This window comes from Callorhinus ursinus, unplaced genomic scaffold (assembly GCF_003265705.2).
Source record: "Callorhinus ursinus isolate GAN/ISIS: 27379988/994484 unplaced genomic scaffold, GSC_fseal_2.0 scaffold2, whole genome shotgun sequence".
Taxonomy (NCBI): Eukaryota; Metazoa; Chordata; class Mammalia; order Carnivora; family Otariidae; genus Callorhinus; species Callorhinus ursinus.
In genome coordinates this window covers 2,100,409-2,113,982 of record NW_027397064.1, presented here as the reverse complement: position 1 = coordinate 2,113,982, position 13,574 = coordinate 2,100,409, and the positions used below count along the sequence as shown (strand labels likewise).

The window sequence follows — 13,574 nt, the reverse complement described above, 5'->3', positions numbered from 1 at the left end:
GCAGGGAAGGCGCCACGGAGAGCTGCCATGCCAGTGAGCTGAGCCCAGGTCTCCCCACACTCCGTGATAGAGCAGTCTTCCCCTCCCCTGGAAACAGAAGAGCGGTGGGCTGGGCTGGGCCCCGTTGGTGGGCTGGGCCCTGTTCCCCTGGCCTGGGGTCCTCGTGACAGCAGGTCTATGGAAACAAGATAGCCAGCAACACCAAACCCATGACACTTTCAATATACTTTATTAAAAAGTTTCTCTGTATAAATTTCCTAAAATTTTTAAAATTAAAATTAAACACCCTCCCCAACCCGGCACAAAAAAAAAAAAACAACAAACAAAAAAACACAACATTAGAGGAATGCCAAAAATATTCTCTATTATGACTTTTTTCATCCTTTAATGAAGGCATTGGTCCCAGAACAGTGCACAAAGATTAAGGGATTTTGCTTCCTTCTAACTAGATCATTTGTTAGAGGCTTTAGAAAAGGAAAATTAACTTGAAATCTAATCTAGGAAATTGGGCAGGGGGGAGTTAAAAAAAAAAGCTGGACTCTTGTTTCTTCACCTTACAAGGCTTTCCATCTAAAGTCGTGCTTACTGAAGAGGGAAGAAATGAACCAAGCAGAAGTATATAGATAGCGGTGAAATGTGGAGTTCTATCCCAGACCTTACACTTGGCCCAAAATAGGCAGAGTGTGAGACTCCAGGGGGAGTATGAGTTTATAGAAATGTTCACAAAACACCAGCAGTGGATAACTATTACACAACGTTCGAAGTATACGATATAACTGCCCGGAGACAGAGAGCGTTGGGTCCACAGACACATTTAGCACCATATTGATAGATCATGCGGCAGAACGGTTCCTCCCAAGTTCGAGTGTAAATCAAAGCAGGAAATGGAACACTGTGAGGATGTCTATACCCAGAGCTTCTACAGAGACGACTTGCAATGGCTGACTCCTTCTTCTTCAAGAGGTATGTGCTGCTGGTCAGCCACGCTTAGGTCCCCAGGGCAGCAATGACTCCGGGGTTGACGAGCGCTGAGCATTGATGGAGGGGTGGGCGGGGGAGGGCAGGAAAGAAGTACAGGGGAAAAGTCACGTTACTGACGAAGAAGGACACTGGGTTTCTCACGAAAACTGTCCCATGGACTCTGGTTTTCCTCCCTAACTTCGCTTTTCCGTTGAGTGCCTTTCACGGCTTCCCTAGCAGTCCCTGGCCTGGGTTTGGGGCCCTGTGTGCAATCTGAGCCCTTTCACTGCCTCGCCCGGCCCCAGGGCCTTTGTGCACACCACGCTCGCCCCGTTCTGGCTCTGGCTGGGCTCTCGTATTCGCAGTTGAAATGGCCAACATCATGCAGATAGTGGGTAGCCCCAGTGTCAACACTAGTATGGAGAGGAAGAATAATTATTTAAAGATGAAGAGGGAGGAATAGTTGGGTATGTGTTTCCTCGTCGGCAAGAATCCAAGTATACAAGTATATTTTTAGGAAATAACAATAATTCAGAAAATGAATTCCCTGTGTTTTATTTGAATTATCTTCCTTATCTAAGATACCACCCACCTCCTCTGTCATAAGCTCTCATAATCATTGTCTTTCAAATATCTTCATAAGGTGAATAACTGGCCTGGATCTCTTCTCTGATTTGCAAAAGCCACAAACCCAAAAGAATCCTCAGTCACTTACCAGGAGCGCAAACCGTTTCACATTCTTTCTGTGAATTAAATCTGTTTTCGTTGCCACTGCAGCCTCCGTACCAGAATCTCATGCAGCTTTTGGTCTCCACATCGTAGTACCATTTTAAGATGAATTTCCTGCAAGTTCCTTCTTCTTTGGGCAACTTGCATATATCTTTAATAACAGGATGAGAAAAGAGCATTCATTAGGACACCCGAGGGACTCTGCCCCCAGCACTTGGGGCTGAAGGTCTCAACACAAGGCTGTCAGAGCAAAGAGGAGAGTTTGGAGGAGGGAAACCCTCCTAGCATCCCCAGGCCCCTGCCTCCACCCCCGGGCTGTGGGATGCACGTGATTCTCACCCACAGCAAGGATACAATGACCTTGATGGAAAGACCTCACCAACTTCCCTGGGATACGAAATGCAAGCCATCATTATTGAATAATTTCAGATGAAATGAACTGTGTTTTCCCTTTCCAGTCATGGGGCCATTTGCCTTCCAGTTCCTTCCATAGTAAAGCCCCACTGAAGAAACTACATCTTAATAAAACTATGTCGTTTTCTACTCCTCTGCAAAATAGCAACTACGTTCTGTCAGAACACAGTTCAAAAATGAGGCCATACATTTCATGACAAAGCCAAACAGATGTGAAATAAAAGTTAAAGTGGAAAAGAAAATTCCTTTTTGAGTGTGTGCACTTGTGTGCAGATGTGTGTGTGTGTGTGTGTGTGTGTGTGTGTGTGTAGCTGAGGGCCTTCGAGAGCAGCTAAATTAAACAAGTAAGTAAAAGAAGTGCTACCACTGATCTAAAACCCACAATGGCAAAAATGTCACAGAGCAAAGCTGTTTTGAAGACACAGAAGCATTCTTTTTCCAGTTAAGGAAGTTTATGTTTTAAATACATACTTCTGATGCAGCCCAGCTGCAAAGTAAGAGCTACACTCTCTCCATGATGCCTGGAAAGAAAAGTTTACAGCCCTTCCACAGTAAAATATCTGTTTACAGAGTTTTCTGGCAAACTCCAGACCATGCTGGGAAAGAGAGGCATTACTGTCAACCATTATCCGAAAGTCTGAAAACCATAAACCCTCCTTTGACCAACGTCCCTGGAGTGGACGATGCTACACGTTTATGGGAGTAGCCTACATGCCCGAGTCACAGGGCCCTCCCCCTGCAGGGCTGACATCTCCATGGGCCTCTGTCCCCACCCCCGTGAGTTGCTCACAGCTGCAGAGGTTGGGAGCATCTACAGTTCTGATTGCACCAAGAAGTAAAAGGAAAACCAAAGTCTTGGGTTAGAGAATCAAAGGTTGAGTGAATCGTCATGGACCAGACTCAGGGGTACACAGGACTGAGGCTCAGAATTGGCCTAAAACCCTCTCTGATCACATGGGGAAGCCATTACCCAGGCACAAAGACTGGGGGCTCCACAGGATCCCCTAATTGCAGACCCTTTCAGAGGCCCAGAAAGCCAGAAAGCCCTAGGAAGAACCAATGAAGCCAGAATAAAATGATGACAATTTACGAAAACAACTTTTTTTTCCTCTCGAATGTGTCAACAACTGAAGGAGAATGCCTGGCTTTCAAGAAATGTCATGCAGGGGACAGAGCAAGGCAAAATGATTCAACCACCAAAACTCTCCCCTCGTTTGCTGGTGGGCTCCCCGTTTAGTGGGAAGCTCAGACCAAATGGTAGCCTCGTCCCCTCTCCTTTCTTCCCCCCAACATCCCCCGCATGGCTCATGTTCGTTCCAACTTTGTTCCAAATGCTCCCAGTGCCCACTCCCCCATGCTCTCTTAAAACGGGCACAGGAAGTCCTCCCAGGGACTTCAGCCTGAGGTGGCCCTGTGGAAGGACACTCTGCTCCCTGACTGGTTGGCTTTTCCGGCTTACTAGGATTTGCGCCCTAACTGTCCAGCCCCAAACTATTGCTCTTGCATCCCACAACCTATATGCCAGTGAGGGTCGCTGCCAAGACCCCACAGTGCTTCTCAAGGTGACACAAGGTGCCGGCACTGTGGGCACCCAGATATTTGGTAGACCAAGAGAAACATATTCACAAGGGCCCCACACTGTTAAAAGACCAAAACGTGGGAGTCTTCATTTTTAAGCATGAAAACGAGAGGTTTGGTCCTTAAGAAGCCTTGTACTTTTAAATTCCCATCATCATCTTGGTTTCTGAGATGCGCCATGCAGACTGGACTCACCCATGCTGTGTCTATGCAGAAATAACCATTTAAAAGACACAAAAATAAAAATGTCTTGTGTCCAGAGAGGTGTGGTTGGAGGGACCTCACTGAGCTTCTCCCCAGAACAAGTCTTTGGACACAACAGTTGCTCATGTGCTCACTCCAAAATGAGTTCACCCCTTCGGGCACAGCCTGGAGAGAGCCTGGGGTCCTCTTCGACCTGAGAGGAGGTTCTGGTTGCCCGTGTGCCCATTTTCTCCTACTTCCATTGAGAACCCAAGAGGAGCCGAAAAGACAATAGGAGTAAAAGTTATCAATAACCTTTCCTGATTCACTTTTGCCCAGAATAACATCATCAATACATTTCATCTTAAAAGGTAGACTTGAGGGGTTGCCTGATTCCGATCACCATCTGGTGAAACTTTCTGGTGAAACAGTGACTGGTCACTGGGCATCAGTGAGCCTCCAAGCACAAGAGGAAACGGACACCAGCACAAAGTCTAGAAAACCCTGCCAGGGAATCCCAGCTGTTCATGGAAGCTACAGGAGCCAACCTAGGAATCCTAAAACAGAATCATGGGGTGCAAGGCGCCCCAAGAAACACTGTCCATTTTTGTAACAACGACGTGTGCATGTTCACACGTGTGCATGCATGCCCATGCATCACATTCGTGGAAAAAATCAGGAGGGATATTCATTGGGTTGTTAATGGTGGCCATCAGTACTGCAACCATGGAGTGACATTTTCTTATGCTTTCTGTATGTTCTAGATTCTCCACAATGAATACCTATGATATTACTCTCTGAAACAGAACACATTCCACTGGAAAATCTTCCCTTTTCTTTATAGTTTGAGATTTCTATAGTGTCTAAGAGCAGCATTTTAAAAGTTATCAGCTTGGATATTTTCCAAGCCAACACGTGACTGGTATTAAAGTGCTTCCTAGAGCAAATCTGGTGTGTGCGATGGAGGGGTGGGTGTTTATGTTACAGTTGTAAATATGTGTAAACATGCTCCTCATCGATTTAATGGTTTCAAAGACAAGAAGAAGGTTTAATAGCCTTCAGATCCAGCACTGTTGATATGGAATCAGGTGCTTCCAGCCACAGAAGCAGGTATGATTTGCCTGAATGAGTGAATGCCCGAGCCAACATTTTGAGCTTTAATTGGCTCAAAAGGTACCAAGGAAATTTTTTGTATTTTAACTTTATTTTGAATGTAGCTGTGGTTAAGGTTTGGATCCTTTGCTTTTTTTACATCTTGACTAATAGATTTTCATTTTTTAGGACTTTTCTATTTCACAATAAAAAAAAAATGCCAAATGCCCTGTGAGGCTCATCATAACCCAAACATTGCCATCAATATAGGTACATCCTCAGGCAACAACAAACGCACAGCCTTCAAAAGGGTTATTTCTCTTCTACCAAGCAGGGAAAATTTTTATAGCTATTTAATGGACCTCAGTCTGTGAGATTAAGTTAGTTCTATAAATGACCATTAACATAAAGTCATCTATTTTCCCCAGTATACCATTTGGTGCTAGCCAGTGTGACAGACTGGGACACAGCCAACCAAATACTGTATTTTGTCAAATCTAAGATATCTTAATTTCATTGTGCACTATTATTTTATATCCCCCTAAATAGGACAAAACACTGTCAACAGCCATGACATGTCATCAATTGTAAGTCACACTTCAATTTCAGAAGTTTTACAAGGGGAAAATAGTGAATCTTAGAATCAATAAAATAAGTAAAACATTGAAGAACTTCCTTCAGAGCTATGTAATTGACTTACTAACACCTGCTCAAAGTGGTTATTTCTACAGATGGTTAATTTCTAGAATAAGTAAAAAAGAATGTTACACACTTGGTGAATATCTGGGCTCTCTTCTGCATTGAAACTTTTCTGCAATTGGTATGGGATAAGCCAATAACTTAGGATTCTCTTTGTAATATTGGAAAAAGTATATTTTCTGAAAAAGAATTGTGTGTTGTTTAGAAACTTCATAGCTTTGCCTTTAGCAGTAATATGCATAGAGAATATCTATCCAAGTCCTCTTAAGCCAAAAATGAGGATGAGAGAGTGCCAAAAACCTAAAGCCAAAATTAGCAACTCTAGCAGTCCCAAAGCTAGCCGCAACAAAGTGGGCTACAAACATGCCTGGCCCAGTTTTAAAGGCTGTGAGAATTGCCAAAAGATTGGTTTAAGTGTTGCTAACGGCCCTCCTAGGTAGCAAATGCATCACAGAAAAATGGATGTGATCCTTCTACATCCTGAGGAAAGCATAAAGTGGGATGGGGTATTTTGGAATGTGGGGATTTGTTTCGTTTTGCTGAAGAAAATACAAGTATTAACCATTTAAAACAGAATCATGCAATATTGCAAAGTCTGGAATCCTGAGTGGTGAGTAATGATGCCTTCAGTCTGCCACTGTAAACAACCTTTCCCTCAAAGTCCAGGCCTTCCTGCTACACCCAAACTCCATGCTGAACAGGGCCAGACCTCATTTGGGGGACAAATAATCCCCTCACTAGCCCCCTCCCAGTATGTGCCTGCATCAAACAAAGGAATGCCTGATAAATATCTGTTAAGCATAATTTCAAAGTGGTCCAACATTAACCTATGCCAACAAAAAGTCAAGCCTTAAAACTGCTCGCTCTTCCAAGATGTCCATCGACAGATGAATGGATAAAGAAGATGTGGTATATATACACAATGGAATATTATGCAGCCATCAAAAGGAATGAGATCTTGCCATTTGCAACGACGTGGACGGAACTGGAGGGTGTTATGCTGAGTGAAATAAGTCAATCAGAGAAAGACATGTATCATAGGACCTCACTGATATGAGGAATTCTTAATCTCAGGAAACAAACTGAGGGTTGCTGGAGTGGTGGGGGGTGGGAGGGACGGGGTGGCTGGGTGATAGACACTGGGGTGTTATGTGCTATGGTGAGCGCTGTGAATTGTGCAAGACTGTTGAATCACGGATCTGTACTTCTGAAACAAATAATGCAACATATGTTAAGAAAAAAGAAAAAGAAGAAGATAGCAGGAGGGGAAGAATGAAGGGGAGTAAGTCAGAGGGGGAGACGAACCATGAGAGACGATGGACTCTGAAAAACAAACTGAGGGTTCTAGAGGGGAGGGGGTGGGGGGATGGGTTAGCCTGGTGATGGGTATTAAAGAGGGCACGTTCTGCGTGGAGCACTGGGTGTTATGCACAAACAATGAATCATGGAACACTACATCAAAAACTAATGATGTAATATATGGTGATTAACATAACAATAAAAATTTTTTAAAAATAAATTAAAAAAAAAAAACTGCTGGCTCTTCTTCTCCTCCATCCGATGACATGGACGGGGGACTTTTCATTTCATAGGGTTTTGCCCACAAATCCCTGCACAGATTCAAACACTGGTCACCATGTGTTCTAAATCCAAAGTGCTAAACTATAACAAAATGCAGTTCCTTAAGGTAGAATCAAACCCCAGAGAATCTTTTATTCGTGGAGGTAAAAATAGGGCAAAGAAAAGAATCTCACATTTAATCCTGGGACAGGGATACATCTCTGTAACTACAAACCATGTTTCTAATTAACTGGTAATGCAGAAAAGAAGAGAAATTAAACTGCACTCGTGTCTACAGATAAAAACTAGCTTTTAAACTTCATTTGCCTGCATTGTCTAGAAAAGACATCTTTGGAGAAATACTGCATGGTATGGTAATCGCTATCTGGATGCAAAATACGCAAGCAACTACGGAGCATGAATACAGTTAGTATATTTTTAAGTTACTTAATAAAGTGATTCGTTGTCACTCTTTTTCTACCTGCAAAAATATAAATACCATGGAAAAGCCTTTCTCCCTGGGGAAAATTCCTAAGACGACTTAATTATAGCGGGGAGGTGGGGGAGGGAGAGGAGGTTGGGAGAGAGAGAGGAAGCTCTCATCTCCTGATTCTGACTCCTGATTCCATTGTGAGGTTTAAACATGTTTTTAAAAGATTTTATTTATTTATTTGAGAGAGAGAGAGGGAAACAGCATGAGAGGGGATAGGGTCAGAGGGAGAAGCAGGCTCCCCGCTGAGCCAGGAGCCCGATGTGGGACTCGAATCCCAGGACCCTGGGATCATGACCTGAGCCGAACGCAGTCGCTTAACCAACTGAGCCACCCAGGCGCCCGTGACGTTTAAACATTTTAAAGTAAATATCAAATTGATTTCCTTCAAAAAGAGTTCTCAAAAATGGCGTGTGGGTGTGTGTGTGCCCGTGCATTGAGCAAATGTAGAAGATGAAGGGCCTTCTGCAGCAAAGTGCTGTTTTGTTACTGTGGGACTAGGGGTAGTGATCAATTATGTAGGGTCTTGTTCTTGAGCACTGGGTGTTATATGCAACTGATGAATCACTGAACTCTCCATCTGAAACTAATGATGTACTTACTGTATGTTGGCTGACTGAATTTAAATTTTAAAAAAGCAAGTTATATCTTCGCACTGACTTGAATCACTAGCTGGGAAATACACAGCTATGCACGGGCACACACAGGGAAGAGTTAAAGAACCTCTAAGTTCTGGGCTTGAGGTTATGTAGTAACCACAATGAAGGAGAAAGGTTAGAATCATCTGTATCTAACTACTTGTAGCCATAGAAGACTCACAAGCCCGGACAAAAACCCTTTTCTCTGCCACGTGGTGAGAGGAGACATAAGCGGGAAAGGTCTGGATTCAAAGGACTTTCCTAACTCTGAGCCTATGACTCAGTCTTAAACAACAAACGTAAGAGGCCAACCAGATTCTTGTTTAAAGATTATGTTGTTTATATTAACTAAATACCCTTTATATATTTGTGTCCCTTCTGGACCACACATAAGAAAACCAGAAACATGCCCAAATCTCACCATGGAACTTACTCTTAGTCATTTTATTTCAGTGAAGAACTGGATTTGCTGGAATTTTGTATTTCCTACACTCTGTGAGGGGTAACGTTCCCAGCGAGTGGGAAACAAGAGACAGAGTTCAGTGACTTTGAAGTTAGAGTTTCATCTGTCCTGACCATATCTTTGGGAGCTCTGTCTGAGCTCAAGCACCATGTTGGGAACCCATTCACCATGCAGGTGACTGAGGCAGGAAGCCGGAGTGGCTTAGAGCTACAGATGCCCCAGTGCAGGGCACAAAGGTTCATCCGTGGTCTCCTGATGCAGGTCTCAGAAGATTGCTTCTGTGCAGAAATCGAGGAGGCAGAAGAGGTCTGGGTATCTTCTCCGTCCCAAACCCTACTTCCCATTGTGTTAATTTAAGTTGAAAATTAGAACATTAAAGGTTTGTATAAAATCTTTTTAAGCAATTCCTAACAAGTTCAAGTTTAATTACCCAGTCTACCTTGAATTCCTGAATCGTTCCCATAAATTTAGACCAAGAGAAGAGAATGTCTTGCTTTTCTGTCAATCTTCCCAATGGGAAGGCTGCAAGAGTTTGAAAAACACATGGCTGTCTCTACCACAGACCAATTCCTAAACTTGTGTCCAAAAGCGAATTATTTTAAACCTTTTTCAGTTCTCTTAAGTAATTCATTGGCTTAGAGTAATTGCACATCTATGTTTGTAATTCCACAATTCCTGCATTGACTTAGTTTCTTTCCAGTAACTCCTGACGCTGCATGTCAGGATGGTTGCGGCTGAACTAAGGGATGATAGATAGACAGACAGATGGACACAGACGTAGAGATACAGTATAAGATACGCATACAGACACAGAAAATAAATACAGATGTACACACAGACATGGCTATAGGGGAAGTCCATTGATGGAACAGAATATTCTAACAACAGAGAAGATTGTCTTAGAAACAACTAAAAGAATCAAGAGGTCTCTCCCCCCAAGTGGCCGCGAAGAGATGGGTGTGTGGAGTCAGAAATCATCCAATTTTATGTAAACACAGATGGGATAGGATGCAGTCTCTACAGAAAGGGTAAGATGGAGAAACAGACATCATTTTCAAAACTTATAGAGGAAAGAGCAAAATGAGGAATCCTCCAGAAAGGCTCAGAAAGCAGTGTGTCGGAGCTTCTGACAATGCAGTGCATACTGAGAAAGCACAGGGCTTTTAAATCCAGCACCAAAGCAGTGAGCCTCAGCAAATGCCTTTTATCAGAGTCAATTACAGAAATAAACATTGTAAAGAGAAATGCCTTCGTCCTCCGGACAGTGGCCAACACATCAAAGAATAAGGACATGTCCCCAGTGAGTGGAAACCTTTTGCTTTGGGGTCCATAAAACAATACCATATGTAAATGCCCACGGAATTTTGACTTTGGATATTACTGCCAACATCTTTTGCAGAACACCCATAAGCCGAGCGTATCAACTGTATCGATAATCAGTTTCTCATGAGCGAACAATCTAAGCTCACGTTCCACTGAATGAGGGTTGAGGTCACACAGAGTCGCAGGGTCCCATTGCCCAGCAACAAAAGCATATAAACAGTTGTCAGTTTCAGAAACAGGTGTAACTCGTCACTGACTGAAATGTGCACACCTCGGGCTCAGGCACGCAGACGGGGGGACGACAGACTAAGGCAGGTCGTGTGCTTAGGGAATTAGGACCAGAACGCCCAACCCAGGGGTCACTTCCAAACCCATGTATTTCATGCATTCTAATCTGTGTTGCTTTGTGCCCTTTTAAGCAGTTGTTATTAGATTAAGTCACTGAGGGAACGAGTCCTATGCTTCCGGCATCACAAGCCACAAATCAACTCTAACCCCATCGGGAGATACAGGAGAATCCGATCCACAGACACATGAATTCCCGGCTCTAGCCCCAAAGCACCTTTGAAGAGTCTGGTGACAGGAAAGGAAGGTGGCCATTTACAACTTGGACTATGCAGAAGAAGACCACACTGGGCCACAGAATGCCCACTGGGAACTTCCCCACAGAAGTCGGGCTTGCCTGAGAATTAGAACCCCAGTGGACGACCCAGAACCCAGGCTTCAAAGGCTTGAGAGTGTCTGGAAGGATGCTCTCTCAGCGCTGCGAACGGACCTAACGCTCTCACAACTCACCTGTCCCGCCACCGGCCACTGGTTCCGTGCTCACCATGAGATTGATGGTTGAACTAGAAGCCGACCTTGCTTGTGGGGGTGGAGGCTGAGCTTTCTCTATAAAAGAAAAACACAGGCAACTATTTGGAAACACGGAAGCTAAAGGGCTTAGGAATTCTCGGGGACCGACGGCTCACTTGAGGGCGAGACCTACAAAGTCTCTCCAGACACTACCAATGTCTGTCGTCTGCAGGTTCCGCTCATCTCAACAAGCAAATGGAGGAAATCTCTGAACCTTTCCCACATAAGCGCTTCTGCTTCCATCCATGAAAATGGAGCCCTGGGGTTGAAGGGTCTTTGCACTCATATCTTCCTGGATTGCATGGTGACTGCTGGGATTTCCCTTTCCTCAGGCAGAATTCCTTGATCCGAGTTACACCGGCCCACAGAGAAAGGAATGTGGGCCCCCTCCGCATCCCAGGAGCAACACGGGTCAAGAAGAAGGTGAGGTGGGGGAATCTGGGAGAACTTTAGAAGATCAGGGGTGTGAGTAATTAACAGGGACTGGAATGCATGCCAGAGTAGGTCTCGGGCCTCAGGGCCACGGAGGAGCGAGGGGGACAATGGGCCACAGAGGGCAGAGCCACGGAGGGCAGAATACCAGCATGGCGGGCCAGGGAGGGGAGCCCTGCGGCCCTTCGCACGGTGGCTGTGGACGTCCCCTGGCCTTGGGCTGGTAAGACTCCCAGGGCTTGGTTACCCTCTGAGGAGCCAGTGAGTCTTGGTGGTGTGTTCTGCTCACCGAACGTGGAGACACACTTGGTCATGGTGGGCAGTCAAGACTCCGGCCAGGTTCCGTGGACCTATTTCTTTCTCTCAGAGCAAGGGCTGCCCTCGGGCCAGATGGATCTGGCTTCCTCCATGAAGTATCTCAGGACCCCAGGGGCAGGGCAAGAGCTCCCAAGGAATCCAGCCTTCTGCTGCATCAATTTCTGAGACTGGGCATCACCCAAACACACAAACCTAACCTTGTTGTTTCAGATTCAATGAATCGGGATCGTTCCCTTTATGGCCTGTTTGAGGCTGCACGTGGAAATCGGGGACCGACTGTTCGGGGCTGACCGTGTACTCACTTGTGCTGAAACTTCCTTGGTAGGCAGCTCTGACCTGTGACTTCAAGTAGCAGACCACGGCCACGTGGTACGTGTGCCCGGCGAGCAGGCCCCCGACGGTGCGCTCCGTCACCGACAGGTTCTGCCGCAGCACCAGGGACTGGTCATGGGCCGAGGTGACGGTGAGGTCATAAAAGTAAGGGCTGGGGGGCTCGGGCCTCTCCCAGCGGAGTTTGGCGCTGTTCTCAGTGATGTCGGACACCTGGACCTCTCGGGATGCCTTCACTGGAAGACAGGTGGAGCAGAGTGCAGAGATAAAGCTTAAAACCCTACATGACTGTGACCCACAGGCGACAGACAGCAACAGAAAGAGATGAATCAGCAGGCAGGGGAGCGGAAATTTAGGTGAGCGGGGCATGAATTTCTTGTTCGAGCTCCTGAGGAATATTAGTCTTGGAAGCTACCAACGTCCGTGAAATGTGGAATGCATCATCTCATTATTTCTCAGCAAGGTACAAAACGATTTTTTTTCTACTGAGAATCACTCCTGTTCAGGAGAGACTTTGAAAATACATGGGAAAGCATTCAAGACGGAATGAGCTCCATCATTTAAAATGCATGAAGTCAGGAAACTTTAGGACGTGACAGGAAATTCTTTTAAAGGAATCCCTGCTCTGGGTCTCAGGAAGCCCACCTACCCTCATATCGAATTCCGTCTGGAAGGTGTTTTCCCCACGGACAGTATTAGCACATATTCAGTCTGGGGGGATGGGGGGGAAGCCTGACTGTCCAGGCTCTGACCTGCCAGTCGGCTCACGGAACACCCCACTATCACCACAGCGCAGCCTGGGGCCTCTTTCCTATGGGAACATGCTTCCCGAACCCTGAGGCAGGGTTCGGGGCTTGGCCTGAGCAGTGGAGGAAAGAGGCAGCAGAGCGTGGGACACTCACTCCATCTGCTCTTTCTGTGGAGCTCACGAGCCTCAAAGAGGAAAGAGAAAAACTGCTTTCTAACAGAAAAAAAAAAAAAAAAAGCAATGTTTTGACAATCACATGCTCTGACCAGCACCTTCTCAAATGCATCATCTAGAGGTATCATTCCTGGAACAATGACTGCATTTCATTCGCTTTATAAACAGGCTTCAGGGGGCATGCTCTGAACACAGGAAATGAGGATGTCCCAAGCTGGCAGCCCTGAGCATGCTTTCTTACCCGCCGGCTTAGCAGTGGCCGGCTTGGTGGCAGCCAGTTTGGCTGCCTGGGGCTTGGGGGCCTCGGGCTTGGTGGCCACTGGTCTGGCTGCAGCGGGGGGTCTTACAGCTGCTGGTTTCGCGGCCACCGGCTTTGCGGCCACTGCAGGTCTGACCGTGGCTGTCTTGGTGGCCTCAGGCTTGGCAGCCACGGGCCTCACGGCCACGGGTCTCGAAGCGGCTGGTTTGGGCGGGGCTGGCTTTGCTGCGGCTGGCTTTGAGGCTGGCAGATTTACCACAGTCACTGGTTTGGTCGTGGTGATCACTGGTTTGGTCGTGGTGGTCACTGGTTTGGTCGTGGTGGTCACT

At 45.9% G+C, this 13,574-nt stretch overlaps 1 protein-coding gene across 1 annotated transcript in view; it reads right to left on the bottom strand.

Moving 5' to 3' along the window:
- Nucleotides 1-210: 210 nt before the first annotated feature.
- COL6A3 (collagen type VI alpha 3 chain) overlaps nt 211-13,574 on the bottom strand; it is an 80,526-nt gene continuing 67,162 nt past the window's right edge. Inside the window, 5 exon segments of the mRNA XM_073876754.1 lie at nt 211-1,028; nt 1,676-1,840; nt 10,925-11,020; nt 12,037-12,300; nt 13,228-13,574. The exon segment at nt 13,228-13,574 is cut by the window's right edge and continues 17 nt beyond it. Of these exon segments, the coding sequence (XP_073732855.1) occupies nt 988-1,028; nt 1,676-1,840; nt 10,925-11,020; nt 12,037-12,300; nt 13,228-13,574 (913 nt within the window). The 3' untranslated portion in view covers nt 211-987.